Source organism: Macaca thibetana, chromosome 14 (assembly GCF_024542745.1).
Source record: "Macaca thibetana thibetana isolate TM-01 chromosome 14, ASM2454274v1, whole genome shotgun sequence".
Lineage (NCBI taxonomy): Eukaryota > Metazoa > Chordata > Mammalia > Primates > Cercopithecidae > Macaca > Macaca thibetana.
Genome location: NC_065591.1, coordinates 59,272,312 through 59,299,504, shown reverse-complemented (window position 1 = coordinate 59,299,504; position 27,193 = coordinate 59,272,312). Strand labels below are relative to the sequence as shown.

General features: G+C 48.6%; 1 protein-coding gene across 6 annotated transcripts in view; it reads right to left on the bottom strand.

Moving 5' to 3' along the window:
- Positions 1 to 27,193, bottom strand: part of APBB1 (amyloid beta precursor protein binding family B member 1) — a 46,870-nt gene that overhangs the window by 7,670 nt on the left and 12,007 nt on the right. Inside the window, exons 2-7 of one of the 6 annotated variants that reach the window (XM_050756145.1) lie at positions 15,980 to 16,073; positions 7,264 to 8,001; positions 883 to 1,058; positions 727 to 783; positions 558 to 643; positions 384 to 447 (exon numbers count right to left, since the gene is read on the bottom strand). In XM_050756145.1, the coding sequence (XP_050612102.1) occupies positions 384 to 447; positions 558 to 643; positions 727 to 783; positions 883 to 1,058; positions 7,264 to 7,987 (1,107 nt within the window). In that variant the 5' untranslated portion in view covers positions 7,988 to 8,001; positions 15,980 to 16,073. Of the gene's footprint in view, positions 1 to 383; positions 448 to 557; positions 644 to 726; positions 784 to 882; positions 1,059 to 1,980; positions 2,240 to 3,639; positions 3,912 to 7,263; positions 8,002 to 10,452; positions 10,478 to 15,979; positions 16,645 to 27,193 lie in introns of those variants that run through there. The other 5 variants (XM_050756144.1, XM_050756146.1, XM_050756148.1 and 2 more) reach the window with 5 other exon arrangements.

The window sequence follows — 27,193 nt, the reverse complement described above, 5'->3', positions numbered from 1 at the left end:
GCACAGGACACAGCAGAGTTCCTGAATACAGAGTATGGCAGGAGGCAGGGTGTTCTGAACTAAGACGGAGAAGCTCCCCAAACAGGATGTGGTTAGGGAGAGGGGGATGTGGTGAGGGTGAGGGAGATGTCATATGAGACCCTGGCTAGTACAAAAAAGCACCTGAACCAAGACTAGGAGGGCCCCCAACCTGTCTGTTGGGCTGGTTGATTTAAAAATTGGAAGTGCCTCCAGCTCACTCACAGGGCTCTTTGCTGAGGCTGGAAGAACTCCTAACTCAGGACCTGGGGGACTGCACTGAGACCCCTCAGAGCACAATATTAGGGGCTGTCCTACACACAAGAGGGCCCTGGTCTCAGAATGGGTGTCAGTCTTGAACAAACCTTTATCCCTGGGTTGGTATTCCGTGGGGGTAGCTTCTCCTCCTCTTGGGGCAATGGCTCTGGGCTGGAGGCAGATGGTAATACTTGGCACAGGGCCCCCATAAATGGAGCTGTCCCAAGGCCCCTTCCAGACAGATCCATCCCACTGCCAACCCACTGCATCTGGCAGCTCACCTGAGGCTCTGAGCTGGGAAGGTCAATGTCCCCTCCTCAGGTTCCTTCAGTCCCAGCTCCATTGGGGCCTCATCACTGGGTTCATCCTTGGGAAGGGGATTGAGGAATCAGGATCAAAGTGATGCACCTCCTCCAGCTATCCCATGGCAAAGCAGGTCCCCTTACTCACCTTCCAAAACTCTCCATCCTCAAAGCCTTCTCCGTGAGCAAAACCTGTCCAGGTGAGCTAGGAGGAGGGAAGGGAGTAGTGAGCGAGTGTCCTACCCTACTCCAGCAGCACATACTCCCTCCTCTGGCCCAAAACCAACAGGCCTGTGAGCCTCACCTGGGACTCCTCTTGGGGGCTGCTCCCTTGTGAGGGGGAGGCCCGGCCGGGGGGTTCCCACTGGGTGGTCCCTGTTGGGATGTGCCAGTAATAGGTCCCTGAGGTGTCCTGGACCCTCATCCATCCAGCCGGCAGGTCGGAATCCGTCTCGAAGGCGTTAGGGTTCCAGAAGGAATCTGCCAGGTGGGAGGCTTGGTGAGGGTCAGCCTTCCTAAAGAGCAGACAGTTGGTGCCTATGCCCGGTCCCCTCTGAGACCCCATGGTTGAGAAGGGGTGGAGGAAAAGCTATACCACAACACAATTCCTGCTTCTGCCTAGAGCCTATAGTCTGGAGTCACCACATGTGGGGCCACCAGTAGGGGACATGGCTCAGGTCTCCTCCTGGGCCCTGTTGGTGGCTAATGTGGCCACACTGTGGAAAGGAGGAAGGCAGGGAAGGAGGAAGGAACGGAGCAAGGAAGGTTGGGTGACCCCAATTAACCTCCTTTCATACATATCTCTATCTCAGTGAACACAAAGGGGAACACTTTTTAGCTCCTGCACACATACATGTACACACAGACACACAACACATACAAGCCCTACCACACACCTGTGCAGCCACAAACACCAGGGTATGCAACACAGAAAATGCCAGCACAGATGGCAGGTATCACACACAGGTGCACATGTACGTGCACGGGCAAACATACACACCAACCTTAGCCATACACTTATGCAGACACCACAGAGGCATGCACATGCAGCTAAACATATGAGCCCCTGCCACACAGGTGTGCAGATACCACACCACAGTGGCACCTAACACATGTGTGGGTACCATACATACAGGTGGACCCACACTCAGACACACGGCATACATCAAACCCTGCCAAATGTGTGCAGACACCACAGACGCTCACTTCCTGACCCTTGCTGCACACAGTTGCAAGCAAACATGTCATGCACATACACACATACCTCGCATCTGTGTCATACACCCTTGCCTGCCGACAGAGCCACACCACTCCATCCCTGTAATCCGCTCATGCGTCCTCTAACTCTTCTTTCCCTGTCAGCCCCACCCCACATGATGCCCAACCTCGTGCTGCCCCTCACCTGGGCTGCTGTCCTGCAGGATGATGGCCAGGAAAAAGTCCTGGGAGAACGTGGCGCTCATTCCCGGCCCCTCCTGCCTCCACCCTCCCTCCTCAAAGCCCCTCCAGCCCAGCCAGCTGGGGCTCACAGCCTGGTGCTGGGCTGCAGAGAAAAACTCATCCCGCCCCCTTCTCACCAGGGCAGAGCGTCTGCCAGGCAAGATCCTCCCCCGCTTGAAGCTTGCTAGGGAGGGGCCAGGACCACCATGCTAGGGAATCTCCTTGAGGGGGTGGGGAAGGGAGGAGAAAGGGAGGTTCATGAGACCCCAGCCCCTCCTGCTCACACCTCTTCTTCCTCACCCTGGCTCCCCTCCCCCAATCCTGAACCTCCATCCCACCCTCCAGTGGTTATCTCAGTGCCTAAGCCAAGCCCAGTCTTAGGGATACCAGGAGACTCAGCCCCTCAGGAATACCCCAGCTGCCTGGGGCCCTGCAGAGCCTATAGCTCTCAGCATAAATAGGGTGTGGTTTCAAGGCCTTCGGGGATCCTGCCCCTGTCCAGAACCTGCACAGCCGTTTGAACCCAAGGGTGGGCTTTGAGCTCCTGAGCCCCAGCAAGCTTGAGGCTGGGCTTGGGGCTTCCCAGCACCACCCCCCACCCCTCACCTGCCAGGGCCCAGCTAGGCTGCAGCGTCTCCTCGGCAACCGCAGCACCAGGACCGGCTGGGAGCGCCCAGACTGCTGACGTGCTTCCCGTTACCAGGGAAACCAGGAATCCTGACTGGTCCAAGAGCCAGCACTAAGGGACAGGCAGTCCCAAGACCCCAGCTGCTGGGCAACCAGACACAGCAGGGCTGGAAGTGGGCGTGGTTACTCCAAGGTGGCTGCACACCTGATGAATTATTCAGGCAGGGTGCTTCACCATCCTCAGCTTCCAAATGACGTGGGCCCACAGACACCCAAAGAGGAGTGGCTCTTGCCCATCTACCTTCTAGGCAGCCATCACCGCCTCTCCCCGCCCCCACTTCCCCCTAACTGACACCCTATGGAATAAGGTTTTCAATAGGCACCTGAAACTTAACTGAGGCTCAGGGAATACCTGCTGTTCCCCAGAGACCCTCCCTTGCCTCGGGACTCTCCTGCTAAAACCTTCCAGAAACACCACACCTAAGGCCTCCATGCCCTCCACAGCCACAGTCTGCTTCAGGAGGGCTGGACACTTCTGGAATCTGGGGACCAGTTCACCATCTCCTGACTGAGTGACACACACCAATCCATCTGCCATCCCTGACAGCCTGTACCTTCCTGCTTCAAAGAGCTTCATCCTTCCGATCTGTCCTGGAAGGGCAGCTTCTCCCCGCTTGGCCATCTGGGAGGCCCTTCTGGAGCTTGGCACATCTCCCTTCAAGCACAGCCCACCCAGGCCTTTGCTTTCACATACATGCATTTATTCCAGAACGTACACCTTCACTCCTGCATCGATTCATGCAGACACTGACACATAAAATATATTAAATGTTCACATATCATTCCTTCCTTCATTCATTCATTCATCCACAAATGCCTTTAGTAGCAAAGCCAGGTGTACTCACTTGCTCAGGAATCAGTGATTGACTTAATGCTCTCCCCTTCTCTCCACCCCACATAACTAACATAGCCCAGGCTACTGGCATTTTTTTACCTGGATCATTGCAAAAACATCATTAACTGGTCTTTCTCTTCCTGTCTGGTCTCCTCCAATCTCAGCTGCACACTACAGCCCAAATGATTCTTCTGAGATGCTAAACTAATCAAGTAATTTTCCAACTTAATCCTCTTAATTGTTTTGCACTGCCCTCAGGATAAAGTCCAAATTCCTCCCCAGGTTTTATGTGTTGTCATGAACCCCTGTCTGCCTCTCAGCCTTACCTCTGGCCACTCCCCTTCTCTCTCTTGGCTTGGGACACGCCCCTTGTCCTCTCCCAGCCCACCTCCCTTTCTCTCGATTTTCACCTGGCTATCACCTACCTCTCCTTCAGACATCAGTATACAGGTCCCTTTAAAACTGACCCATTGCCCTCTCCCCCACCACTCTCACAGGCAGGGTCAGGGGCCCCTCCTGGACTTCCCCAGCCCCAGAGAGCTCATCGCACTGATCATAACCTCCTGTTTCTTTCTTTGTCTCCTCACCAGGCTGTGAAGGCCAGGAGGGCAAAAACATCTTTGCCTCACAGTATACATTTCCAGCATTTAGGACAAGGCCTGGAGCAGAGTATGAATTCAACACAGGTAGTAAAGTTTATTCATTTATCATTCATTTAATTCATGAATTCATGCATTTATGCATTCAATCCATAGCTCTATGAATATCCTACAATAGGAAGGAGAAAATAATTTTTGCTCAATTCTAGCCTCATTTCTGCAGAAGCACAAACCTTCTCTGCAGCCCTCTTGGTCATAGCAACAGTCATAAAAGAGTAATCAGTGACTTGGCCCCTTTCCTGGGCTGGCCCCCACCTCTATCCTCAATTCACAAAGTCTCCACCAGTGCAAGATCCTTGAGAATCCTCTCACCCCTCCAACATCCTTGCTGAGGTCACTGCCCAGCAAACCCATCCCAGCTCTTCAGCAATACTATCCTCCTATTCCTAGAAGCTTCATAGGTTATTCATAGTTGCAGCCACTACAGTGACCATCCCAGGGGCAACTGAGCAACTAGGCCTCTATCTGGTCACTGACTCATACCTCCTAGTCTTGCAAACTTGCAACCTACAACCTGCAGACTGATGCAAGCCTCAGACAGATTGTGTGTGGCCTGCACCGTGCTTTTTAAAAAATAGAATTTGTCGTTAACATTTAGAAATTGGGCTATTTTACACCAATATCTAGTTTTCAGTTTCCCTTTAACTGGCTGCATTGAGACTACATTTTTCCTCACCCCAATACCACATGTAATCAGTTGGAGTGCAGGAGGGGCTGTTCCTTTTAAAAGGAGTTGAGGCAATGACTGCCAAAGGCCACTAACATCATGAAAAGAGAGGCAATCAGACTTTGCCTTTGGTAGAAGTATTTAAAATACCACCTATGAAATATTCTTGCAAAAGCAAAACACAAAAATGCTCAAATCTGAATCTGATCAAGGCTCTAGAACTAACTACCAATTTACAGGAAATCCAGGAGAAGAGGAGCATGGTAAATACCACCACAGGAGAGAGTCTGAAAAATCCAGACCATAGAAAACCCAGGACAAACAACATGATTCTTCAGTTAAAAAACAAAAGCAAAACTGCAAGCAAAAAACAAATAGACAGGGGGAACTTGATCAAACGAAACTTTAAGAGATGGATCAGGCCAGACATGGTGGCTCACGCCTGTAAGCCTCGTGCTTTGGGAAGCCAAGGTAGGAGGATTGTTTGAGAACAGGAGCTCACAACCAGCCTGGGCAACATAGTGAGACACTGTCTCTACTTTTTTTTTTTTTTTTTTTTTTTTTTTTTGAGATGGAGTCTCACTCTTATTGCCCAGGCTGGAGTGTAATGGCTCAATCTCGGCTCACCATGACCTCCGCCTCCCATGTTCAAGTGACTCTCCTGCCTCAGCCTCCCGAGTAGCTGGGATTACAGGCGCCTGCCACCATGCCCAGCTAATTTTGTATTTTTAGTAGAGATGGGGTTTCACCATGTTGGCCAGGCTGGTTGTGAACTCCTGGGCTCAAGCAATCCGCCCACCTGAGCCTTCCAAAGTGCTGGGATTACAGGTGTGAGCCACTGTGCCCAGCCTCAATCCAGCCTTTTTAAAAACATAAATATCAACTGGATATTTAATGATACTAAGAGATTATTATTAAATTTCTGTAGGTACATTGATATTATGGTGGGTTTTTCTTAAGAGTTTTATCTTTCAGAAATGCAAAAGTAAACTTTGTTGTTGTTGTTGAAAAAGGGTCTCTGCCATCCAGGCTGGAGTGCAGTGGCACAACCATGGCTCACTGTAGCCTCGACTTTCTCGGGCTCGGGTGATCCTCTCAGGTCAGTCACCTGAGGAGCTGAGACCACAGCTGCTGATGCCACCACTCCCAGCTAACTTCTTTGTATTTTTTATAGAGGCGGGGTTTTGCCATGTTGCCCAGGCTGGTCCTGAACTCTTGGGCTTAAGCAATCTGACCATTTTAGCCTTCCAATATGCTGGGTTACAGGTGTGAGCCACTGCACTCAGCTGTAAACATTTATAAATAAAAGTATTTGCTTCAGAATAACCTACGCTGGGCCTAGGAATGGAAGACAGCATGTAGGTAGCAAGATTAGTTATGTATTGATAATTGGTAAAACTGGGTCATGGGTAAATCAGGCTCATTATTCTTTTCTCTCTACTTTTGTATATGTTTGAAAATGTCCAGAATGAGTTTTTCGAACGGGGATGGTGTGCAGCCCTAGGCTCATTTGAACTGCATGTTCTCTACAAAGATTGCACAGTTTGGGGTATGGGTATGGTGTTCGCTGCCTGGTGAGGATGGGGATCTTTCCTAATCTTTCTTAGACCCCCATCTACAGAACTTCAGGGTTGTGACTATAGCCCATTATCTCCATCCTTTGTTCCTCAGCTTTTCCTGTATTCTCTACATGACATTAGAAAATGTGGAGACTCAGCTGATTTAAATGGGACATATTTAATTATTAAGCCCTGGAATCCTAGTATCTACTCTCCTCCCCCTACCCAAAGGGTTTTCTTTTCTAACTTTTAGTCAATATCCTACTCCTGACAGCAGCTCCCCACAGACGTGACCTGTTAAAACGGGGCAGACTGTCCCAAGTGCACCTAAGTGCACTGTGCTCTGTGCTGTGGTGGCAGTGTAACACAGGGCCAAGAGCTCAGACCTGGACTCAGACCTGGTCTAGATCTCAGCTCTATTGTAATCTCAGCCTGTCTGTGGTCTTGAGAAAGCTACTAAACCTCTCTGGGTATCTTTTTTGTTATCTGTAATATGGGGATAATCATAGTATTTACCTCACAGCTTTACTGTGAGGATAAAGCCTGAAAATGCTGAGTAGAGGGCCAGTTACCTAGTCAGTGCCCAGTAAACAAACTAGTCCACTTACCAACCATGGTGGCATGCATAATGAACAGATCTATCCATCCAGGCATGCATGATGGTCAGATCTACCAGAATGTCCAAGCACTCTCTGAACGAGAAAGCCTGGACATGGCCTGCTGCAGCCTCAGGACATGGGCTTTCAGCTCACATCAGGCTGGCACTGGCCTCTATATGAGAGGCCTAACCTCTGCCCTCACACCCTCCCACATGCCCATGTCAAGCTCCACAAGGTACCTGTGTCCTCTGGGGAGCCATAGGAGGGGCTGCCCTGGGATAAGGTAGCCCAGCTTGAGTCCTCGTCACTGGCTGCACTGTTCCGCATGCCAAACAGCAGGCTGGCACTCTTGCTGTGTTCCCGGGGGCCATCTGTAAGGGCTTGGGGCCTGGGAGGGGCCTCCACACTCTCCAGGGTCTCAGGCAGCCCTGGGGGAGAAGATAAGTCCTCCTCCTCCTCTTCATCATCATCATCCTCCTCCTCCTCCTCCTCAGCCTCCCCTGCCGCCTTCTCCTCTCCCTCATCTGGCCCCTGCTCTTGAGTGCTGATGATCAGGCCAGGTCCTCGTAGGCCTCGGTTGGCCGCGTTGTGGGCTGAGAGCTCCAGCTCAGAGTACAGGTGTATCAGGCCTTTGGGGCCCAAGGGTGCCATCTCAGGCTCCTGGCTGGCCTCCTCCGCCAAGGTCAAGGTCACATTGCGGTTCTGGTCACGGTGGGCCGTGGCGGCCCGCCGGAGTTGGTTCTGGCCCTCTTTTAGCCACTTGGCATTGGCAGGGCCTGGTTCAGGCCCACCACCCTCCCCCATGGCGCTACGCAGGTCCTTGGGTCCCACAGCTGTGGCCTGCAGCTTGGCGTTGAGTAGCTGGTTATGGGCAGCGTGCAGAGGCAGGGGTAGGCTCAGTGTGGGGCCTCCGTGGCTGTTGGCATTAATGGCCGACTGGCTCAGTGATGATGGAACAGACATGGCCTTGGCAGCTCCTGTGGGGTGGGGAAGGGAGATGCTGTTGAGCCTCTGGTCCAGAACAGCAGCATCACTGCTTCTGCCCCAGGGCTACGCCCTGTGCCTCCTCATCTCCCTGCACTAAGCAGGCTAGCACCCATGGCTCTCTATCCTATGAGAATGACTGGGCTCATCTTCTGTCCCAGCACTATCGTCCCCATCACAGGCCAGGCCCAGGTCTGAGGCTCAACCCATCCCTATATCCCCTGCCCTGAGCTTTCTGGGATGGCACAGCTGGTGCCTGCTCCGCCCTCGATCCCACCAGCAGGGCCTCCACACAATGGCTCTCTGTGCCTCCCCACCCCCCAGCTCATCCACCCGGGGCTTACTGTGCCAGGAACACCACTAGAGTGGGACTGGCTCGTGTGTTTTGGACACTGATCACTGACTGCCCCTCTCCTGCTGCACTTCCATCCCAAGCCCCACCACTGTAAGCTCCTCCGGCTGTGTTCCTATTCCCATAAGTCACTCAGCTCAACCAGCCCCCAAGCCCACCCCATACTAGGGACTGTGAGGACAGGAGGAAATAAGCTGCAGAACCAGCCCTACAGGGCATGGCACAGGAAGGCAGGTCACAGAGGGAGGGTGCTTGGCTGCAATTCACGGCTCCGCTGGCCAGATGAAGCTACATCTTGGTGACAATTTCCATTAAGTAGCTCCCCTTGGGCACCGGTCCCTCTGCCAGCCCTTATAATGCCCTGTCCTGGATCACTATGGGAGCCTTTCCCCTGGGCCCTTCAGCCTTTCAGATCTTTGCTTTTTGGGGTTTTTGTTTGTTTGTTTTTGTTTTTGAGATGGAGTCTTGCTTTTGTCACCCAGGCTGGAGTGCAATGGCAGGATCTCAGCTCACTGCCACCTCTGCCTCCCGGGTTCAAGTGATTCTCCTGCCTCAGCCTCCTGAGTAGCTGTGATTACAGGTGCCGACCACAACGCCCAGCTAATTTTGTATTTTCAGTAGAGATGGGGTTTCACCATGTTGGTCAGGCTGATCTCAAACTCTGACCTCGTGATCCGCCCGCCTCGGCCTCCCAAAGTGCTGGGATTACACGCGTGCACCACTGCGCCCGGCCCAGCCTTTCAGATCTTTGACCAAATGTCACAGCCTCAGTGAAGCCTTCCCTGAACACCCATTTTAAAACCACAGGCTACCTCAGTCCCTCCTCAGCAATCCCTAACTCTTCCCCAGCGCCTGTCACCATCTGACAAGCCAATTTGTTATTTACTTTGTCTAATGATTGTCTCCTCAAGACTACAATTTATAATCTCCGTGTTGGTGAGGATTTTGCCTTTTTGGTTAAATACAGTATGCCTAGTGCCTAGTGTAGTCTTGGCACAGAGCAGGACCTCTATTAATATTTGTTGAATGAATGTATGAATCAGTCCCCATTTCCTCCAGGCTTCGCTTTGGCCTCTCCTCTGCCAGTGTCAGAAAACACTTTGGTTATGTTACTGAGCCTCATGGTGCCCCACACAAACTCCACCTGCCTTTCAGGGAAGTGGACGCCCTGTTCTACAAGGCCAGCTCCCCTCCCGACACCTCCCTCTGCCTCCTCACAGCCCTTTGTGGCTCAGCTTCTCGCAACCGTTTCAGTCCCAACTATCCTTCCAGCCCGCCACCCAGGGACCCACCCTTGGCCCCATTCCATCCTCCCCACTCTCCCTGACCTTCCAGCTGCTCTGCTGCTCTCCTTCCCGGACCCCCACAAGAAAGTGCTCTCTCCCTGGAACCTTACCAGCCCCCGATTTCAGTTATTTCTCCCTAACCAACCACTGCCCACTTCTCTCTCATCCTGAGCCCTCCATGCAAGCCGTCCTTCAGACAGCCCCTACCACATTACTCTCTCCTCCTTCGATGGCCTCACTGATTCTCTCTTCCTACCCGACCCTTCCACCAACACACAATTCTCCCTCACTGACTGTCCCAACAAACACTGCACTGAGCTCTTTCTAATTCCCACTGTACAGACCTTTCTCCTTGATGTCTTATCTGAGAGTTCCCTATCTCTCTGTTCCTCCACTAAGGAGTTCTTTCTTTCCCCGACTCCCCACTACCTCCCTTCCCTCTGTGTCCTCAGCACTGAGCAGAGGTGTTGCAGCTGCCTGAGCAAGGCTTGCCCATCTCTCCAGGCGCAGTGCGCCCAGGCTGGAGTGCAATGGCATGGTCTTAGCTCACTGCAACCTCTGCCTCCTGGGTTCAAGTGATTCTCCTGCCTCAGCCTCCTGGGTAGCTGGGATTACAGGTGCCCACCACCACGCCCAGCTAATTTCTGTTTTTTTTTTTTTTTTTTTTTTTTTTTTAGTAGAGATAGGGTTTCACCATGTTGGCCAGGCTGGTCTCGAACTCCTGACCTCAGGTGATCCACCCGCCTCAGTCTCCCAAAGTGCTAGGATTACAGGCTTGAGACACTAAGCCCAGCCCCACAGCTCACCTTTCTATGTCTCTAGTTCCTCAGACCCTAGTGCGATGCTGCCCATACATCTGTAAAATGAAAAAGGTTTATGTGCATGTGTCTGCCTCACGTGTAGCTGTTGATCTGCTCAGTGTGACTCCTCCTGGCCAATGAGAAAACTCATGGCCACTGGAATAAATGAAGAAAAAAATAGACAGCTCTGCCTCCTCCCAGAACCACAGTAATCTTCCAAAAACGGAAACCAGATTGTGTCACTCCCTGGTTCAGAAAATTAGAGGGCTCACCACTGCCTTTCGGATAATGTCTGCACTCGTTAGCAGAACACCCAAGAGCCCCCTTGAGCCAACCTCTATAACCTGTCAGACCTCTCCCCACCTCCCACCTCCTTTATACCTTATACTCCAGCCACAAGCAGTGTGGCAGATTCTGGAACATGTCGCACACTCTTAAAGCCCTGGGTCTTTGTTTATACTGCTCCCTCGGCCTGGAATTCTGTCTCCCCTTGTGAAAACCTCTGCTTGTATTTCAAAACTAACCTCAGCAGTCACAGCTCCTAAGCAGTCTTTCCTGTTCTCTCCCCACCATCAAGTGACTATTCTCTCCTTCGTGTCTCACAACATCCAGGACCACATTCGATCAGAATATCTGAGACGGTGTCTTATTCTATTTCACATTCCCATTATCAAAGAGAGTGTGCTGTGTGCCGCCACAGACTGGGCTGTCGCGCAGAAGGAACGAAGGGATGAATGGGACAGACACAGGGGCTGAGAGGATCTAGGAAGCTCAGAACTGGCTGGGAATAAATACCTAGAAAGGCTGTGGGGCCCAATGGGCTGCAGAGGAGCAAAGGGAGCGTTTGGGAGGGTGTCAGATAATGCCAAAGGGTCCCTGAGAGGGAAGTAAGATGGGACAGGAATCCCGGAGAGGTGAGGGCTGAGATCTAGGAAAAGGGAGTGAGGCAGGTAGCTTAAACCAACATCTTGGCTCAGACACTGTTCAAGAGTGGCATCTCCATGGGTTTCAGGAAGTAGAAGACTCCATGACTCTGCCATGCTCAGAGGACCTTAAGGATGGCAAACTCTTCTCTGAAGCAGTGGTGTACAGAGCCAGGTTTCTCAAAGGTCAGGCAGAGACTGACCTCCTTGGCATTAGGAGTTATGATCTGAAAAGGGTGCGTGCGCTGTAAGGCTGAAACAGTGAAGAGCCAAGTTGACTTCAGGGCAGCCCTGCCAATCTGGTCACCAGGCCAGGAAGTATTAAAGGAGGAACGGGGAAACTGTTTAAGTGCTGAAGCTTTAGCATCTAGCCTGAGGTGGTGTGGTCACCAACACCCCACTGCTCGAGGTCAAAAAGATGACCTCAGTCCAATTTTTTTAGAGAAGGAACATAACCTAATCTCTCCCCTCTCATTGGAGTTACCAAAGGATGCAAAGAGCCAAATGGGTTCTGGCTCAAGGCAGGGAGCTGGGCAGGGGCCTCAGGGCAGGAACTGAAAGAAGTAGCCACTAAGCCTGAAGATCCTGGTATCAGACCACAGGGGTTGGGGTTAAGTCTTGCTCCAAATCAGAAGTTGTTCAATCTGACAGCTTACCATATGCCAGGCACTGTGCTAGACACAGGGGAGAGTGATGAATAAAAAAGAAATAGTTCTTCCTCTGGAGGAGTTCTCAGTTTAGGGGGAAACAGTCATTGAACAACTTGTTACAACGCAGTGTAATGGCAACATCTAGAACAGTGCCTGGCACCCATAGCATTCCCTATTTGTTGACTGAATATCACGAAGGAGGAAGAGGAGGGCATTACAGGAACCTGGGGCTTGCTATAGCCAAGACATCAGCGAAGGCCTGCCTGAGACTAGGACATAACTCTCTGTGGGCCACCCCTCTCAGAGGATGATCTCCCCTCCTAATTCACAGAGGAAAGGGAAGCCATCCAACTGGGGAACATCCTCAAACATAAAAACCTAACCAAACTTCAGCACCTATCCCTTTCTTTCCTTCCCAAAACCAACTGCTTCACCTATCATTTGGATTCTTCCTATGATACCTTTCCAGGAATTTTATACCACTGTTTATCTATTTTCTCCTCTAGATAATCAACCTCTCCTTCTCAATAGGATCCACTATCTCCCAACTTGACCTGACGTTCCTCCAGAGCCACTCACTGCTCTTTCCTCCCTCATACAGGCAAACTTCCTGATAGAGTTGTCTCTACTCACTGTTGCTACTTCCTCACCTCCCACTCACTCCTCAACCCTTTCCAAACCTGCTTCCAGTCCCAACACGACTCAGAAACAGCTCCTACCAAGGTCAACATGACCCCTGTGTCATTCAATCCAACAGACACAGTCCTCATCTTAGTTGTCCTCCCAGCAGCATCTGACCCCATGAATCTCTCATCCAGCCTCTATCCGTGGCCTCCACACTCTCATCTCCGCACTCCTCATCTCATCTCATCTTTTACACTTCTTGTTATTGTTTGCTGGGTTCCTAGACTCCTCTGCTGGCTCATCTTCCTCTATTGGCCATAACATGCTGGAGTTTCTTATGGCTTATTCTCATGCCCTTTCCTCTTTCTTATCCTATAATCAGTATAAATATTCATTCATGCCCACAGGTTCAGTTATACACTGATGATTTCCCAAGTCAAATCTCCATTTCAGACCCCTCACCTGAGCTCCAGACAAGTACATTAAACTTTCTACTCAACATCTCCACTTGGATGTCTCAAGCTAATATACCCACTCGTGTTTCCCACTCCCACACACTAACTGGTCCTCTTTCAGGATCCTGGCTCATGGAATGATACAATCCATCCTATTCTGTGAATCTGAAGTAGGGGTACATCTTGACATGTCCTTCTCCAGCACTTGCTATGTTCAGTCCATCCCTAAGTACTGATGATTGCCTCTCTGAGAAAAATTTCTGAACTGTATCAACTCTCCACATCCACTACAACCAAGGACAAAGACCTTAAGACAAAATTCTTCTTTTTTTTTTTTTTGAGGTGGAATCCTGCTGTGTCACCTAGGCTATAGTGCAGTGGCAAGATCTCAGTTCACTGCAACCTCTGCCTCCCGGGTTCAAGCGATTCTCCTGCCTCAGCCTCCTGAGTAGCTGGGATTACAGGCACACACCACTATGCCCAGCTAATTTTTGTGTACTTTTAGTAGAGATGGGGTTTCGCCATGTTGGCCAGGCTGGTCTTGAACCTGACCTCAGGTGATCCGCCCGCCCCGGCCTCCTAAAGTGCTGGGATTACAGGCGTGAGCCATCGTGCCTGGCCCTTAAGACAAAATTCTTTTTTTTTTTTTTTTTTTGAGACAGAGTCTCGCTCTGTCCCCCAGGTTGGAGTGCAGTGGCACGATCTCGGCTCACTGCAAGCTCCGCCTCGCGGGTTCACGCCATTCTCCTGCCTCAGCCTCCTAAGTAGCTGGGACTACAGGCGCCCGCCACCGCACCCCGCTAATTTTTTGTATTTTTAGTAGAGACGGGGTTTCACCGTGGTCTGGATCTCCTGACCTTGTGATCCGCCCGCCTCGGCCTCCCAAAGTGCTGGGATTACAGGCGTGAGCCACCGCACCCAGCCAAGACAAAATTCTTAAATGGCCTAAATTTCCTGCTCAGTCTGGCGCCTGCCTTCCTCCTCCCTGCCCCTGGCTTTGGTCACTCTGCTCTGCAGCCTCAGTAACCTTCTTCTGATTCCTGAAAGACGTCATGTGTTTTCCTTCTACAAGGTGTTTGCACATGATTTCCATGCTGCCTGGGACCTCTTCTCCTACTCTCTAAGCTGAATCAGCTTCTACTCACCCACTATATTTTAGTTCAAACGTCACATTCTCAGAGAAGCTGACCTCGACCCTCTCTCCTTATCCTCATGACCAGTTTAGTTGCTGCTCTTGTGCGTTCTCAAGGCACCATACTGCTTTTCTTCATGGTATATATTACATTCATAATGTTATTCTTATTTGATTTTTCTCCTAGATTGTCAGCTCCAAGGACTCAGTCTCTTTTGCTCACAGTTGTATCTTCAGGACGTACGTAACACAGTGCCTGGCATATATTAGGTGCCCAAATCATATGTGTTGCATGAATAAGTGAGTGGAAGCATTTTTTAAAGGATCACTCTGGGTGCTGTGTTGAGAATAAAGGGAGGTAGGCAAGAGGGTATGCTATTAAAGTAGTCAAGGAAAAAAAAAGGTGGTGGCCCAGATTAACTTTGGTGGCAGTGGGGAAAGAGTGAAATGAATGAATTTGAGAAATATTCAGGCAGTGGTGACAGAACTTGGTGAAATGAGATGCAGAGGGTGAGAGAGGGGTTAATCTCAAGTCTTGCTCATGACTCCACATTGGCAAATAGCCATTTCTGAGATATGAAGAAAGAACAGATTTGGAAGTAGGGTACAGAGAAAACCAGGGAAGATAATTTAGCTTGGAATCTATAGGTTTGGAATTCCTGTTTGTCTTTCAAGGAGATGTCAAGAGAGCAGCTGAATATGAGTCTGGATATCAGGAAAGAAGTCTGGGCTGGATATATAAATTTGAGAATCGTTAGCATATATATGAAATTTGAAGCTTTGGGAGTGAATAAAATATCTGGGGAGAAAGAACAGAGAATGAGAGAAGACAGCTCGGGACAGAGCCAAGAGCCTCACCAGCATCTAAAAAGAGTAGGAGAGGAAGCAAATGAGATTGAAAAGAGCAGACAATGCTGTAGGGCAGAAAGCAGGAAAACGCTTCAATGAGAGTGAGTTGACATACCCCACCGAATACTACTCAAAGGTAAATGAGATAACAGTGTCTACTGGAGTTCTCCACAAGGAGGTCTCCGGTGACCTTGTCCTGGACAGTTTCAGTAGGTGTCAGGGACACAGAGTGGAGTGATTTTAAGAATGAATGGGAAGTAAGGAAGACAGCAAGCGTAGACTCTGAAGGGTGGAGAGAGCTGGGACTATAGCTGGAGGGGCTCAGAATGCAAGAGATACACAGGCGGATACAAAACAGGTTAGGAATTGGCAGTGGGAAAACTCCTCCTACTGAGTATTCCTGCCAGTGCTAGGCCTCCTGGCTGAGCTGTGGACACAGCCGCCCCAGGGCACACCCCTCGGTCGCCGAGGGCAACAGAATGCGGCTTGACAGATCCATGGCCCGGGACCCCTGCTGGAATCGGCGCGGCCTGCCAGCCCACTCCACTCCACGTCCCCTTCCCGGCCCTGGGCCTCCCCTCCCCCAATCCCCACCGCCCCTGGTTTCTCATCCTCCATACCCGCCCCTAGTCACCCTGAGGGGCAGGAGGTAAAGGGCAGCGGAGGGGGCAGTGTGAGGGCCCGAGCGGACCCTGCGATGGTGGGTATGAGGGGACGCTCCGCAGGCGCGCGGTGAGACGGCAGCCCGGGGATGGGGGATGGGGGATGGGGGTTGGGGGATGGGGGATGGGGCCGGCCGGGGGACCCGGGCTGCCGCGGGGTAGGGGCTGCACGATCCGCCGGCCGCTGGGGATGGGGACGCAGCGACCCGGGCTGGGCCGGGGCAGGGACAGCTCCTACCTGCGCGGCGAGGCCCCGGCCCAGATGACGAAGGTGGCTCAGGCTGCGGGGCTCGGGTTCCGCCGCGGCTTCTCCATCACAACATCCCCCGCCCAGGAGCGCGCGGGCCGCGGGGCCGCGCCCCGAGCGGCGGAGGCGCGCGCGGGGGGATGGGGAGGGGCGCCATCTTGGGGCGGGCGCGGGAGCGAGCTCGGCGGGCGCGGCACTTGCCGCAGCTTCCTGGGGGCCTCACCCTGTAGGAGACCCTAGGACCTTGGCGAGCCCCGCGTTCCAGCCCTTCCAGCAGACATCCCTGCAGCCGATTTCCTGGGACCCCCGCCTAGCGCGGCGCCATCCACTACGATTCCACAGACTCACCCTGCGCGCCCCGCAGGGCCCTGGCCCCGCACCCCCGCCGGGAGACGCGCAGACTGGGCTGGAGCCCGAATGGCGGTGGCGGTGGCGGTGCGGGGCCGCTGCCGCGCCGGGAGGGATTCCGGGGAGGCAGCCTGCTCCGCTCCTGCTGCACCGCTACCCGACGTCCTGGTGGGGAGGCTCTGAGGACACAGCGTTGCTGATAATAATAGCTCGTATTTATTGACCACTTACGCCGTGCGGGTCTCGGTGTTAAACCGTTGACGCGCATTAATCTTCACATCAGCCCTGTAAAATCACCAGAATTATTATCCTCATTTTTCAGAGGCTGATGCTAAGATTAAGACAGGTAAAGCGATTTGCCCGCAGTCACAATTAGTGATGAATTTGGACTGTAACTCCGATGTTTCTTGACACTGAAATACCTCTGCTGCTGAACATAAAGCTGATATCAAGGCCTGGAAAATATCAAGAATACATTGCTCCCCCGTAGAAATTCACAAGGAAGGGGATATTGTGAATGAAAAGTGTAAAGATGTAAGGAAAGATGGTGGGATACTATATTTACTACAGGCCCTCCCTGGATAGTGGGATACATCCCAGTGGTCAGATCAGTGACCCAGAGGCCATCAAGGATAATGAGAGGTTATATTACCATCCAGAAAGCCCTACATGCTAATCCCTCTAAGGTGCCTAAAACTAAAGATGTCCAAATCTGAATTCGTTCTTTTTCTTTCTTTCAAGGCAGGGTCTCACTCTATCACCCAGTGGCAAGATCATGGCTCTCTGAAGCCTCAACCTCCAGGGTTCAGGTGATCCTCCCACCTCAGCCCCCAGAGTACCTGGACCACAGGCATGTGCCACCGCGCCTGGCTTTTTGTATTTTAGTAGAGATGGGGGTCTCACTATGTTCCCCAGGCTGGTCTGGAACTCCTGTGCTCAAGCGATCCTCCCACCTTGGCCTCCCAAAATGCTGAGTTTACAGGCGTCAGACACCGTACCTAGCCTGAATTCATTGTTTCATCCCCCTTCATTAGTCTTCTAAGGAGTTTCACTGGGGTGAAAAAGAACCCTCTTCAACACACACACACACGACACAACACACATCCCACACTGGACACAGCTCCATTCCATCCATTCCAATGAATGACACCAACTACTGGTGGCTTCCCAAGCCGGAAGCTTCAAAGTAATCTTTGAATATACTTTTATTTTACTTGAGGTAAATATAAATGTTTTAACTTTTTATTCTGGAAAATTTCCAATGTATACTAAAGTAGACAGAACAATATAATGAACCCTCATATACCTATCGTTCAGTTTCAACAATTATCAACTCACAGCCAATAGTTTATAATGATTTGACAAATGCCTATGATATATGAACTGTGTATCAGGTCCCAAGCCAGGCGCTAGGGATCCAAAGACGAATCAGATTTGACTGCATCTCACCTGGAGGAGATGACATCTGACCTGAGTTGTTGTAAGATGAAGAATTACCCAGAAAAACAAAGGTGTCTTCATTCATTCATTCATTTTCTTCCAGCAAATAATTACTATGTGTGAGGTACTGTCCTTGGTGCTAGCAACCGGTCAAGAAACAAGATAGTTCCGTCTCTCATATAGCTTGAAATTTAACAGGGGAAAGAGACATTAAACATGTAATTAGGAATGTGATGAGTATCTTGAAGGAGATGTACAGGGAGCTATGTGAGTGGGTTTAATTTGGCCTGGGAAGTTTAGGAGGCTATCATAGGAAGTGACAATTCAGTGAGGGAAAGGGATGAAGGGTCAGCCAGGAGAAGAGAAAAGTATTCCAAGTAGCAGGAGAAGTACAGGAAGGTCAGTATGGGTGTTGATATAGTTTGGATATTTGCCCCTGATCAAATCTCATGTTGAATTATAATCCCCAGTGCTGGAGGTGGGGCCTGGTGGGAGGTGTTCGGGTCATAGGGGCAGACCACTCATGGCTTGGTGCTGTCTTCCCCATGATGAGTGAGTTCCTGTGAGATCTGTTATCTAAAAGTGTGTGGCATGTCCAGGCGCGGTGGCTCAGGCCTGTAATCCCAGAACTTTGGGAGGCCAAGGAGGGCGGATCAACTGAGGTCAGGAGTTCGAGACCATCCTGGTCAACATGGTGAAACCCCATCTCTACTAAAAACACAAAAAAATTAGCCAGGCATGGTGGCGGGCACCTGTAGTCCCAGCTACTTGGGAGGCTGAGGCAGGAGAATTACTTTAACCCAGGAGGCGGAGGCTACAGTGAACTGAGATCACACCGCTGCACTCCAGTCTGGGCATCTCAAATAAATGAATAGTGTATGGCACCTCTACCCTCACACTCTGTTGCTTCTGATCAGCCCATGTGGGATGCCTGTTCCCACTTTGCTTTCTGCCATGAGTAAAAACTCCCCTGGAAGCCGAGCAGATGCTGGTGCCATGTTTCCTGTATAACCTGCAGAACTGTGAGCTGATTAAACCTCTTTTCTTTATAAATTACCCAGTCTCAGGTATTTCTTTATAGCAACACAAGAACAGCCTAACGCAGGTGTGATAGTGGAGAATGGCATAAGATGAAATAGGAAGGTGGGAAAGTACCAGATCAAGGAGGGCCTTGTATGCTGGGCTAAGGGTTTGACCTTTATTTTAAGGGCAATGGAAAATCATGGAAGGGTTTGAAGCAGGAGAGGGGCATGTTCACACTCGCATTTTAGAAGATCGCTTTCAGCTCCTGAGGAAGAATAGACAGGAGGAAAGCAAAATTGAAGGAATGTAGACCAGTTAGGAAGCAAGAGACCAGGTTAAAGATGATGATGGCTTGGACTCTAGTGGTGGGACTAGGGATGGAGAAAATTGCATAGGTTTAATAAATATTCAAGAGGTAGAATTCCCAGAAATCAGTGATCAATTGGTTGATTAGCTATGGAATTGTAGAGAAAAAAATGATATCCAGATTTATTTTTGATAAAAAAAAAATCCAGAAGTATCACCCGTTTACAGATAGCATGCCAAAATATTTGTCTTCCCAATCTCATTGCGCAGGAAGGCTGCAGTATTCAGGGAAATCTCTTCAGGTAAGAAGGACACAGATTGCATGATGAGGTTGAAGGGAGGAGTCTAATTAGCTAGGGATGCCCATGTGCAGTTCACATGGGCATCTTCTTCCTTATGTATTTGACCCACAGGCAGTCTTACTGAATTCTTGATCTCCTCTGAGGTCTGCAAAGTCTCCTGACCAATGGGGAATCAACCTGTGCCTTTCACCCATCCTTTCTCTACTATAATCTCTTCCCTCTTCTGATGCTTTCTATGGTGTGGGAGCAACCAATGAATAGCCTGTGAGCCACTTCAGATGCTGCATATAGTTCTGACCAATGTGGGTTCCTCTGAGGCAGCAGTTTTGAAAATTATTACTTTGGACCTATCAGGAAAAAATTGAATTATAAGCAAATCCATCTAGAGTCACTTACCAAGAGTAGTGGCTTTATGCTATTTGGTTTGGTAGTCTAGCTAATTAGCATTACTAGACAGTTGGCACCCAAGTCACCTATATGAAAGTATAGAGCTTTCATCTCTATTAAAAGTAAAGACACTTCTGGAATGAAGGCAGCGTTATCCTCCACTATATATAAATACTGCTTTGGTATTGTAATTTTTCTTATGATTGATCTGACACACCTCTTTTCTTCTTGATGGTGGTTTTCATTTGGAACATGTATAAGGAATAAAGTCTTCCCACATCCTACATGAAGTGGAATTCCTCAGTCAAATTCAAGACCTGGCAAAAATTTTCTCAATCCAATACCCTTCTTCATCAGAACTATTCTTTTGTTTGTTTGTTATAAAGAGATGGAGGTCTCACTGTGTTGCCCCAGCAGGTCAGGAACTCCTGCACTCAAGCAATCCTCCCACTGTGGTCTCACAAAGTGCTGGGATTACAGGGGTGAGCAACCAAGCCTGGTTCAACAGGACTATTCCAACAACTACCTAGAAGAGTATAGAGTGAGAAGAGAAAAGGACTGAGAACTGAATTCTGGAATGCCAGTGTTTAGGAGCCAGCACAGAAAAAGACAGTCAAAAAGAAACCTGAGAATTAGCAGAAGGGTAAAAGAAGAATCAGGAAAGAGTAATGTCATGGGAGAAATCCAAGAGAGGAAAGATTTTCAAGGTTGAAGAAGTGGTCAACAACATCAAATGCAGAAAATATTTCCAATAAGGTCAAGGCAAAAAAAAAAAAAAGGTATCCTTTGAATTTGGCAACATGGAGGTTATGGATCCCCATGATTTGATCTGTATTAGCAGAAAATGGAGGCAGAAGCCAAAATGCAATGAATTGAGCAAATGGAAAATGAGAAAGTAGAACAAATAAGTGCAGAGCCCCCTTTTGAGAAATTTGGAAGAAAGAATAGACAGTAGTTGCAAAGGGATGTGAGATTCTCCTACATGAATCCTTGAAACAAAAAAAAGATTCAGTTTTTGCAGTGTGGAGGTTCCTCAAAAAACTAAAAATAGAGCTACTATATGATCCAGCAATCCCACTGGTGGGTATATGTCCAAAGGAACTGAAATCAGTATGTTGAAGGGATATCTGCATGCTCGTGTTTATTGTAGCATTATTTACAATATCCAAGATATGGTATCAACTTAAGTGTCCATCAATGGATGAATGGATAAAGAAAATGTGATTATAGACACAATGGAATACTATTCCATCCTTCAAAAGTGGGGATATCCTGTATTTGTGACAACATGGATAAACTTGGAGGACACTATATTAAATGAAATAATCTAGACACAGAAAGACAAATGCTACATGATCTCATTTATATGTGGAATCTAATGAAGTTGAACTCATAGAAGTAGACAGTAGAATGGTGGTTGCCAGGGGCGTGGGGGTGTGGGAAGGGCAGGGATGGAAGGGAATGGGGAGCTGTTGATTAAAGGGTACAATGTTCCAGGTAGACAGGAGGAATAAGTTTCGAGATCTATTGAACAACAAAAAGGCTAAAGTCAATAGCAATGTATTGTATATTTCAAAATAACAAGAGAATAAATTTCGAATGTCTCAGCATAAAATATTGTAGGTAGGTGAGGTGAAGGATATGTTAATTAGCTTATTAATCATTCCACATTGCATACATATATCAAAACATCACATTGTACCCCATAAATATATATTATGATTTCCAATCAAAAATAGTATTAATAATAAAAAAAGGAAATTGAAAAATAAAATGAAATTTTCTAGTAAAATGAATCTCCCAGGTAAAAGAAAATATTCCGTTTTGTCTTTTTAATAAAAAGATAGTAGAGACTTGAACATTGGGTGTAAACTACTAAAAGATATCAGTAGATATGATGAATTTGAAAAAAAAGAAAAAGATGAGAGATCAGGGGATCCTGGAGGAGATGAGAGAGGGTAGGATCAAGGGCTCACGTAGGAGAATTGGACACCTTACCTTCACAGACTGAAGGGAGAGGGGTGAGCATAGGGGTGCATGTAGGGCAAAAGGTGGGAGTAGCAGAGGTTGAGGTATTTAATACCTAGCGATATCTCTTTTTTTTTTTTTTTGAGACAGAGTCTTGCTCTTTCACCGAGGTTGGAGTGCAGTGCACAGCCCTGGTTCACTGCAATCTCTGCCTCCCAGGTTCAAACGATTCTCCTGTCTCAGCCTCCTGAGTAGCTGGGATTACAGGTGCCTGCCAGCATGCCTGGCTAATTTTTGTATTTTTAGTAGAGACAGGGTTTCACCGTGTTGATCAGGCTGGTCTCAAACTGCTGACCTTGTGATCCGCCCACCTTGGCCTCCCAAAGTGCTGGGATTACAGGCGTGAGCCACCACACCAGGCTGATATCAATACTTTTAAACTCTTTAGCTGAGGAGGAGAAGGAGGGTTGGAAGGGGAACAAGAAAACCTTCACAAGGTAAGTATTATCCCATCATGAACATCTGTTGTTGCCATTATTATCTGCCCAGTAACCCTTCCCCCTTTTACTGGTAATAGCACATCTGTTGTCTTTGGAGACCCATCCCCTCCCCACTCTTTGTCCATGTGGTTCAGATGGGAATCATTGCAGTCCCACAACCCACTTCAGTGGTACATTCCTAACCCAGGATTGGCCTATCTAAGTTAAAGTGATCAATTCAGAGATAGGCACATGACAAAATTTGAGCCAGTGGAAAATCAGATCCAGGAATTTTCGGCAAGAGGTGCTGATAGAACATAAGCCTGAGGGACAACTTGTCACAAGGAAGGATGAACTTTCCTAAGAATGAAGCTAACTCAAAGAAAGCAAAGCAAGGGATGGAGGCAGGTGCCTAACAATATCAATTTAACCTGTAGATTTACCTTTTCCATGAAGTCGAAATCTGCCCATAGATTTTTTTTAGCTCTTTAAATCAATAGAGCAATTTTTGCTTACATCACTTTAAGTTGGATTTTTTTTTTTTTTTTTTTTTTTTTTTTTACAGCGTCTCGCCTTGTCGGCCAGGCTGGAATGCAGTGGTGCAATCTAGGCTCACTGCAACCTCTGCCTTCTAGGTTCAACTGATTCTCCTGCCTCAGTCACCCAAGTAGCTGGGATTACAGATGCCTGCACTACACCCAGCTAATTTTTTGTATTTTTAGTAGAGACAGGGTTTCATCATGTTGGCCAGGTTGGTCTCAAACTCCTGACCTCAAGTGATCCACCCGCCTTGGCCTCCCAAGGTACAGGGATTACAGGCATGAGCCACTGCGCCCAGCCTAAGTTGGGTTTTATTACATGCAACCAAGAGTTATAATGCATGTGAATACACATAGCAGATATTGTCTATTGGTGCTCATTCCCACGGAAGATTTTCTATAATCTTCTCCGCACCGCCAGGGCTGGAAATCTGAAAAACACATTTCTCAGACTCCCTTGTCAGCTTGGCTCCAATTAGGTCTGAAGGGAAGAGAAAGGAAAAAGCCCTTCTGTTTCTGGCAATGCCTCTGGCACCATCAACAGCAGTGGTTCCTGCCTAGCGAAAGTGGAGGTGGTTGTGTAGCATCAGCAATACAAACCCCAATAGCATCAGTAGCTGGTGCAGATTCATGGGCTCCAGCTTCTGGATCTTTGGGTGATAACTTTTCTCCTATTTGCTCCTCTAAATCCAGATTGGTAGTAGCTTCCAGATTTTGGGGTAACTGCTTTCCCTGGTTATGGTCTCCAAACCTTCTTACAACTTTGTAACAAACTCCTTGCATTAAATCTTTCTCTACTTGGATTTTTAGAGCGGTTTCTGTATTCTTATTGAACACTGATTGATACAACATACATTCTTATTTGCATACTCATATATATCACACACACACAAGAAGCTGAGTGGTTAAAGTTCTCAAATCTAAGCAGTAAGTGGCTTGGCTGGGATTGGAGCTCAGACATGTCTGATTCTAAAGTTCTCAAACTTTCTCTGACCTACAGTTGGTTTTTGTTGTTGATTTCTTTTTTTTTTTTAATAGCTAGATGAAATAGAGGTTAAAGGGGGAAAAGAAATAAAAGTATTGTCAAGAAAGTTGTTCAAATAATTGTAATTGTTTTTAATAGAGACAGTTTTCCTCTGTCACCCGGGCTGGAATGCAGTGATGCAATCGTAGCTCACTGTGGCCTCAAACTCCTGGGTTCAAGTGATCCTCCTGCCTCAGCCTCCTAAGTAGCTGGGACTACAGGCACATACTACCACACCCTGCTAATTATTTTTACTGTTTGTAGAGACTAGAGTCTTGCTTTGTTTCCCAGGCTGGTCTCAAACTCCTGGCCTCAAGTGATCCTCCCAATTTGGTCTCCCAGAGCACTGGGATTAGGCATAAGCCACTGCACCTGGCCCAGATAATCAATGTTGATGTCTAATTTGGGTAGGAGAAAAATAGCTTTTAGGGAATGGAAGACTGTGAGAGTAACAAAGTCAAAGAGCAGGAATGTGGGAGTGAAGTGAGGGAGGCACAAGGATAAGGGGCTGCACTCACAAGAGAGATATTGGAATTTAACGAATTTCTTCAACAGGTGGAGCAATTGTGAGTGATGAATAGGGTTAAAGTTGTGGCTGTAGTAATTGGGTAGCTGGTGTGGGGACATCAGTCTGCAAAGCCTTCAGCAACTGAGAGAACACAGGAGGCTTGTAGATGATGGCCATTGGAATAGTAGGGAGAATGATATGGCTTGTATCCAAGAAGCTGAAGGAGAAGGAATTTGACAGCACAAAAAGGGGGAAAATGGTGCAGATGTGCTAATACAGCTTCCCATCTACTGGGGCAGCTACAGGGGAAGAAAGAGGGGCCCTGGGGTACAACCTTTTCTCAAGGCTGGAGGTAAAGACATAGAGATGTTTGTACCCATGGAGTATGTAAAGGACATAGGGAAGCTTGTTAGGTATGGAGTATGACTCTGAAAAAGTACCATGGAAAATCAGGGAAGAAGAGGCATGATGATGAGCCGGGAAAAGGGGCCATAGAGCAGTTTGGAAATGAGGTTCTGCTCTCTCTCACCTTCATATCCAATCCATTGGCAAGTCCTATAGATTGTGTCTTCTAAATATTTTTGATCTGCCCACTACTCTTCACCATTGCCATGTGTCCAGGCCCCATGATCTACCAGATTAGCCATAGCACCAACCTCCACAATGGTCTGCCCGTATCTGCTGGGGTCTTTTTTCACCCAGTATCCACTCTGCAGCAATCAGAGATATCTTTCTCAAATGTAACTCTCATCACCTCACCTTCTTCCTTCTTGTCTGAAATCCCTCAGTAGGTCTCTATTGCTCCCAAAATAGACAATATCCACGCTTCCTAGACTGCCATGGAAGGCCTCCTGTGAACTGGCATGTTCCTGCCTCCCTCTTCAGTCTCATCTCACCAGTCCCTCACACATCCCCTGTACTCCAGCCCTGTGGGGCCGGTTGCAGTTTGCACTCCTTGTTGTCCCTTCTCTCCTTTCCTCTGCTCACAATGCTCCCTGGTATGGTAATGCATAGTAGGCAGTGAATATATATTTGCTAAAGGAATTGCATAAATTTTACTCATCTTTAAAAATTAAACTAAGTGTTTATCATATATGAAGCTTTTCCCCTTTCCTAACCCCTTCTTCATCCTAAGTATTGCTGGCTCCACTCTCCTTTGTATATTGAGTCTTCCATCTTAGTGTCTATCTCACTTTATTGCATTTACTCGATGCTTTGTCTGTGTTCCCCTCCTGACTGTGAAAGAGTGGCAGATTATTGATGGTAGAATGGCACAATGCTCTGCACATAGGAGATGCTAAATGAGTGAATGAAAGAAGTATAAGTTGGACCTTTTTATGGTCTGAATATTGGCATATCCCCCAAATTCATATGTTGGAACCAAATGTCACTAATGTGATAGCATTAGGGGGGAAGACTTTGGGAAGTGATTAAGTCACATGGGTTTCAACCTCATGAAAGGGATTAGTGTCCTTATAAAAGAGCCCAAAGGGAGCTGCTTGTCCCTTTTCCACCATGTGAGAATACAGCAAAAAGGTGCCATCTTTGAAGCAGAACAAGCACTCAACAGACACTGAACCTGCTAGAGCCTTGATCTTGGACTTTCCAGCCTCTAGAATTGTGAACAATAAATTCCTATTGCTGATAGATTACCCACTCTAAGGTACTCTGTCATAGCAGCCTAAATTGACTCAAACAAACCATTTCTGGGAGTTCCCTGGAGAGAAGCTAGAGGATTCCCTGCAAGAGAACAGGTGGGAGGAGAGGAGAAAGGGGAGACTTAGTACTCCTGCCTCCATAAACAAAAGGAAGTTAACCTTGGGTATCAGAGTTGCTGGATAACTGTTTAGACACCTCTAGGCTCCCTGGCATGATGCAGCAGTGGCCCCAAGTGCAGTACATGAACTTGATAAGGCCCAGACCTGAAACTCTGGCCTTGTCTCCACCCCTTATACTAGCAGCCAACCCCATGAGGGTAGCCATCCAAGACACCATTAGGAAAGAAAAGTAAAGCTCAAGATGCTCCTAAGGAGTAGACCCACAACCCAGCTGCTTGGCCCCTAACCTCTGTTCTCAGCTCCAGTCAATTTCCTAGTCAGACCTAATCTGAGACACTGTCCCCCAGCTCCCAGCCCTTCAGGCTGGAGCCACTCTATAGCCTGGCCTCCCAGTACAAAGCCTTGTGTGACAGTCAGAGCTTGTTAGCTTCTACTCTACCCACCAAAGTCCTACAGAGCAAAGGGCTGACAGGTTGGGAGGGGCTGACCCTAGATCACATGAGGCCATGAGCCACAGTCTAGGTCTACGTCCAGAGCCCCTTCCCAAGAGAGTTCAAGGGATGGGTTTGAGTCTATATTCATTGTCACTGGAAGGTGGGTGGCATTCTATTTATTTTATAGGAAAGGAAAATGAGGCTAGGACATGGAAGCTCAGAGTAAGGGCCCTCTGCTGGAATCTCAGGCTAATATTTGAGCCTGAAACAAGCCAGCCTCCAACCTCAGCTGGGTTGTAAAGGCAGTGGAGGAATAGGGTCTTGTCTGAGACATAGCTACCTATAGTCTAGGCCCAATCCCCAGTTAAATCGTTGTCAGCAAATTTGGAACCCAAAGCCTTCACCAGTTTATGACCAGAAAATAACCAAGCACTGCAGCCTCCTTGCAGGTGACATTTGCTGGTCTAGATGGTGCAGATACCCAGGAGGCTAATTGGGCAGGCCAGATTCTCTGTGCCAGCAAAGCTCCTGAGGCTCCAGCAAGACTCCCAGGGGCCGTGCTCTGCAAATGTGCTTCATGGTGCCAGGTCCCTAAATCATTATTTCTCCTCTCTCTCCAGCTTGCCTCTGACACACAGCTGGTGTATTTCTGTTTCCCCGCTTCAACTT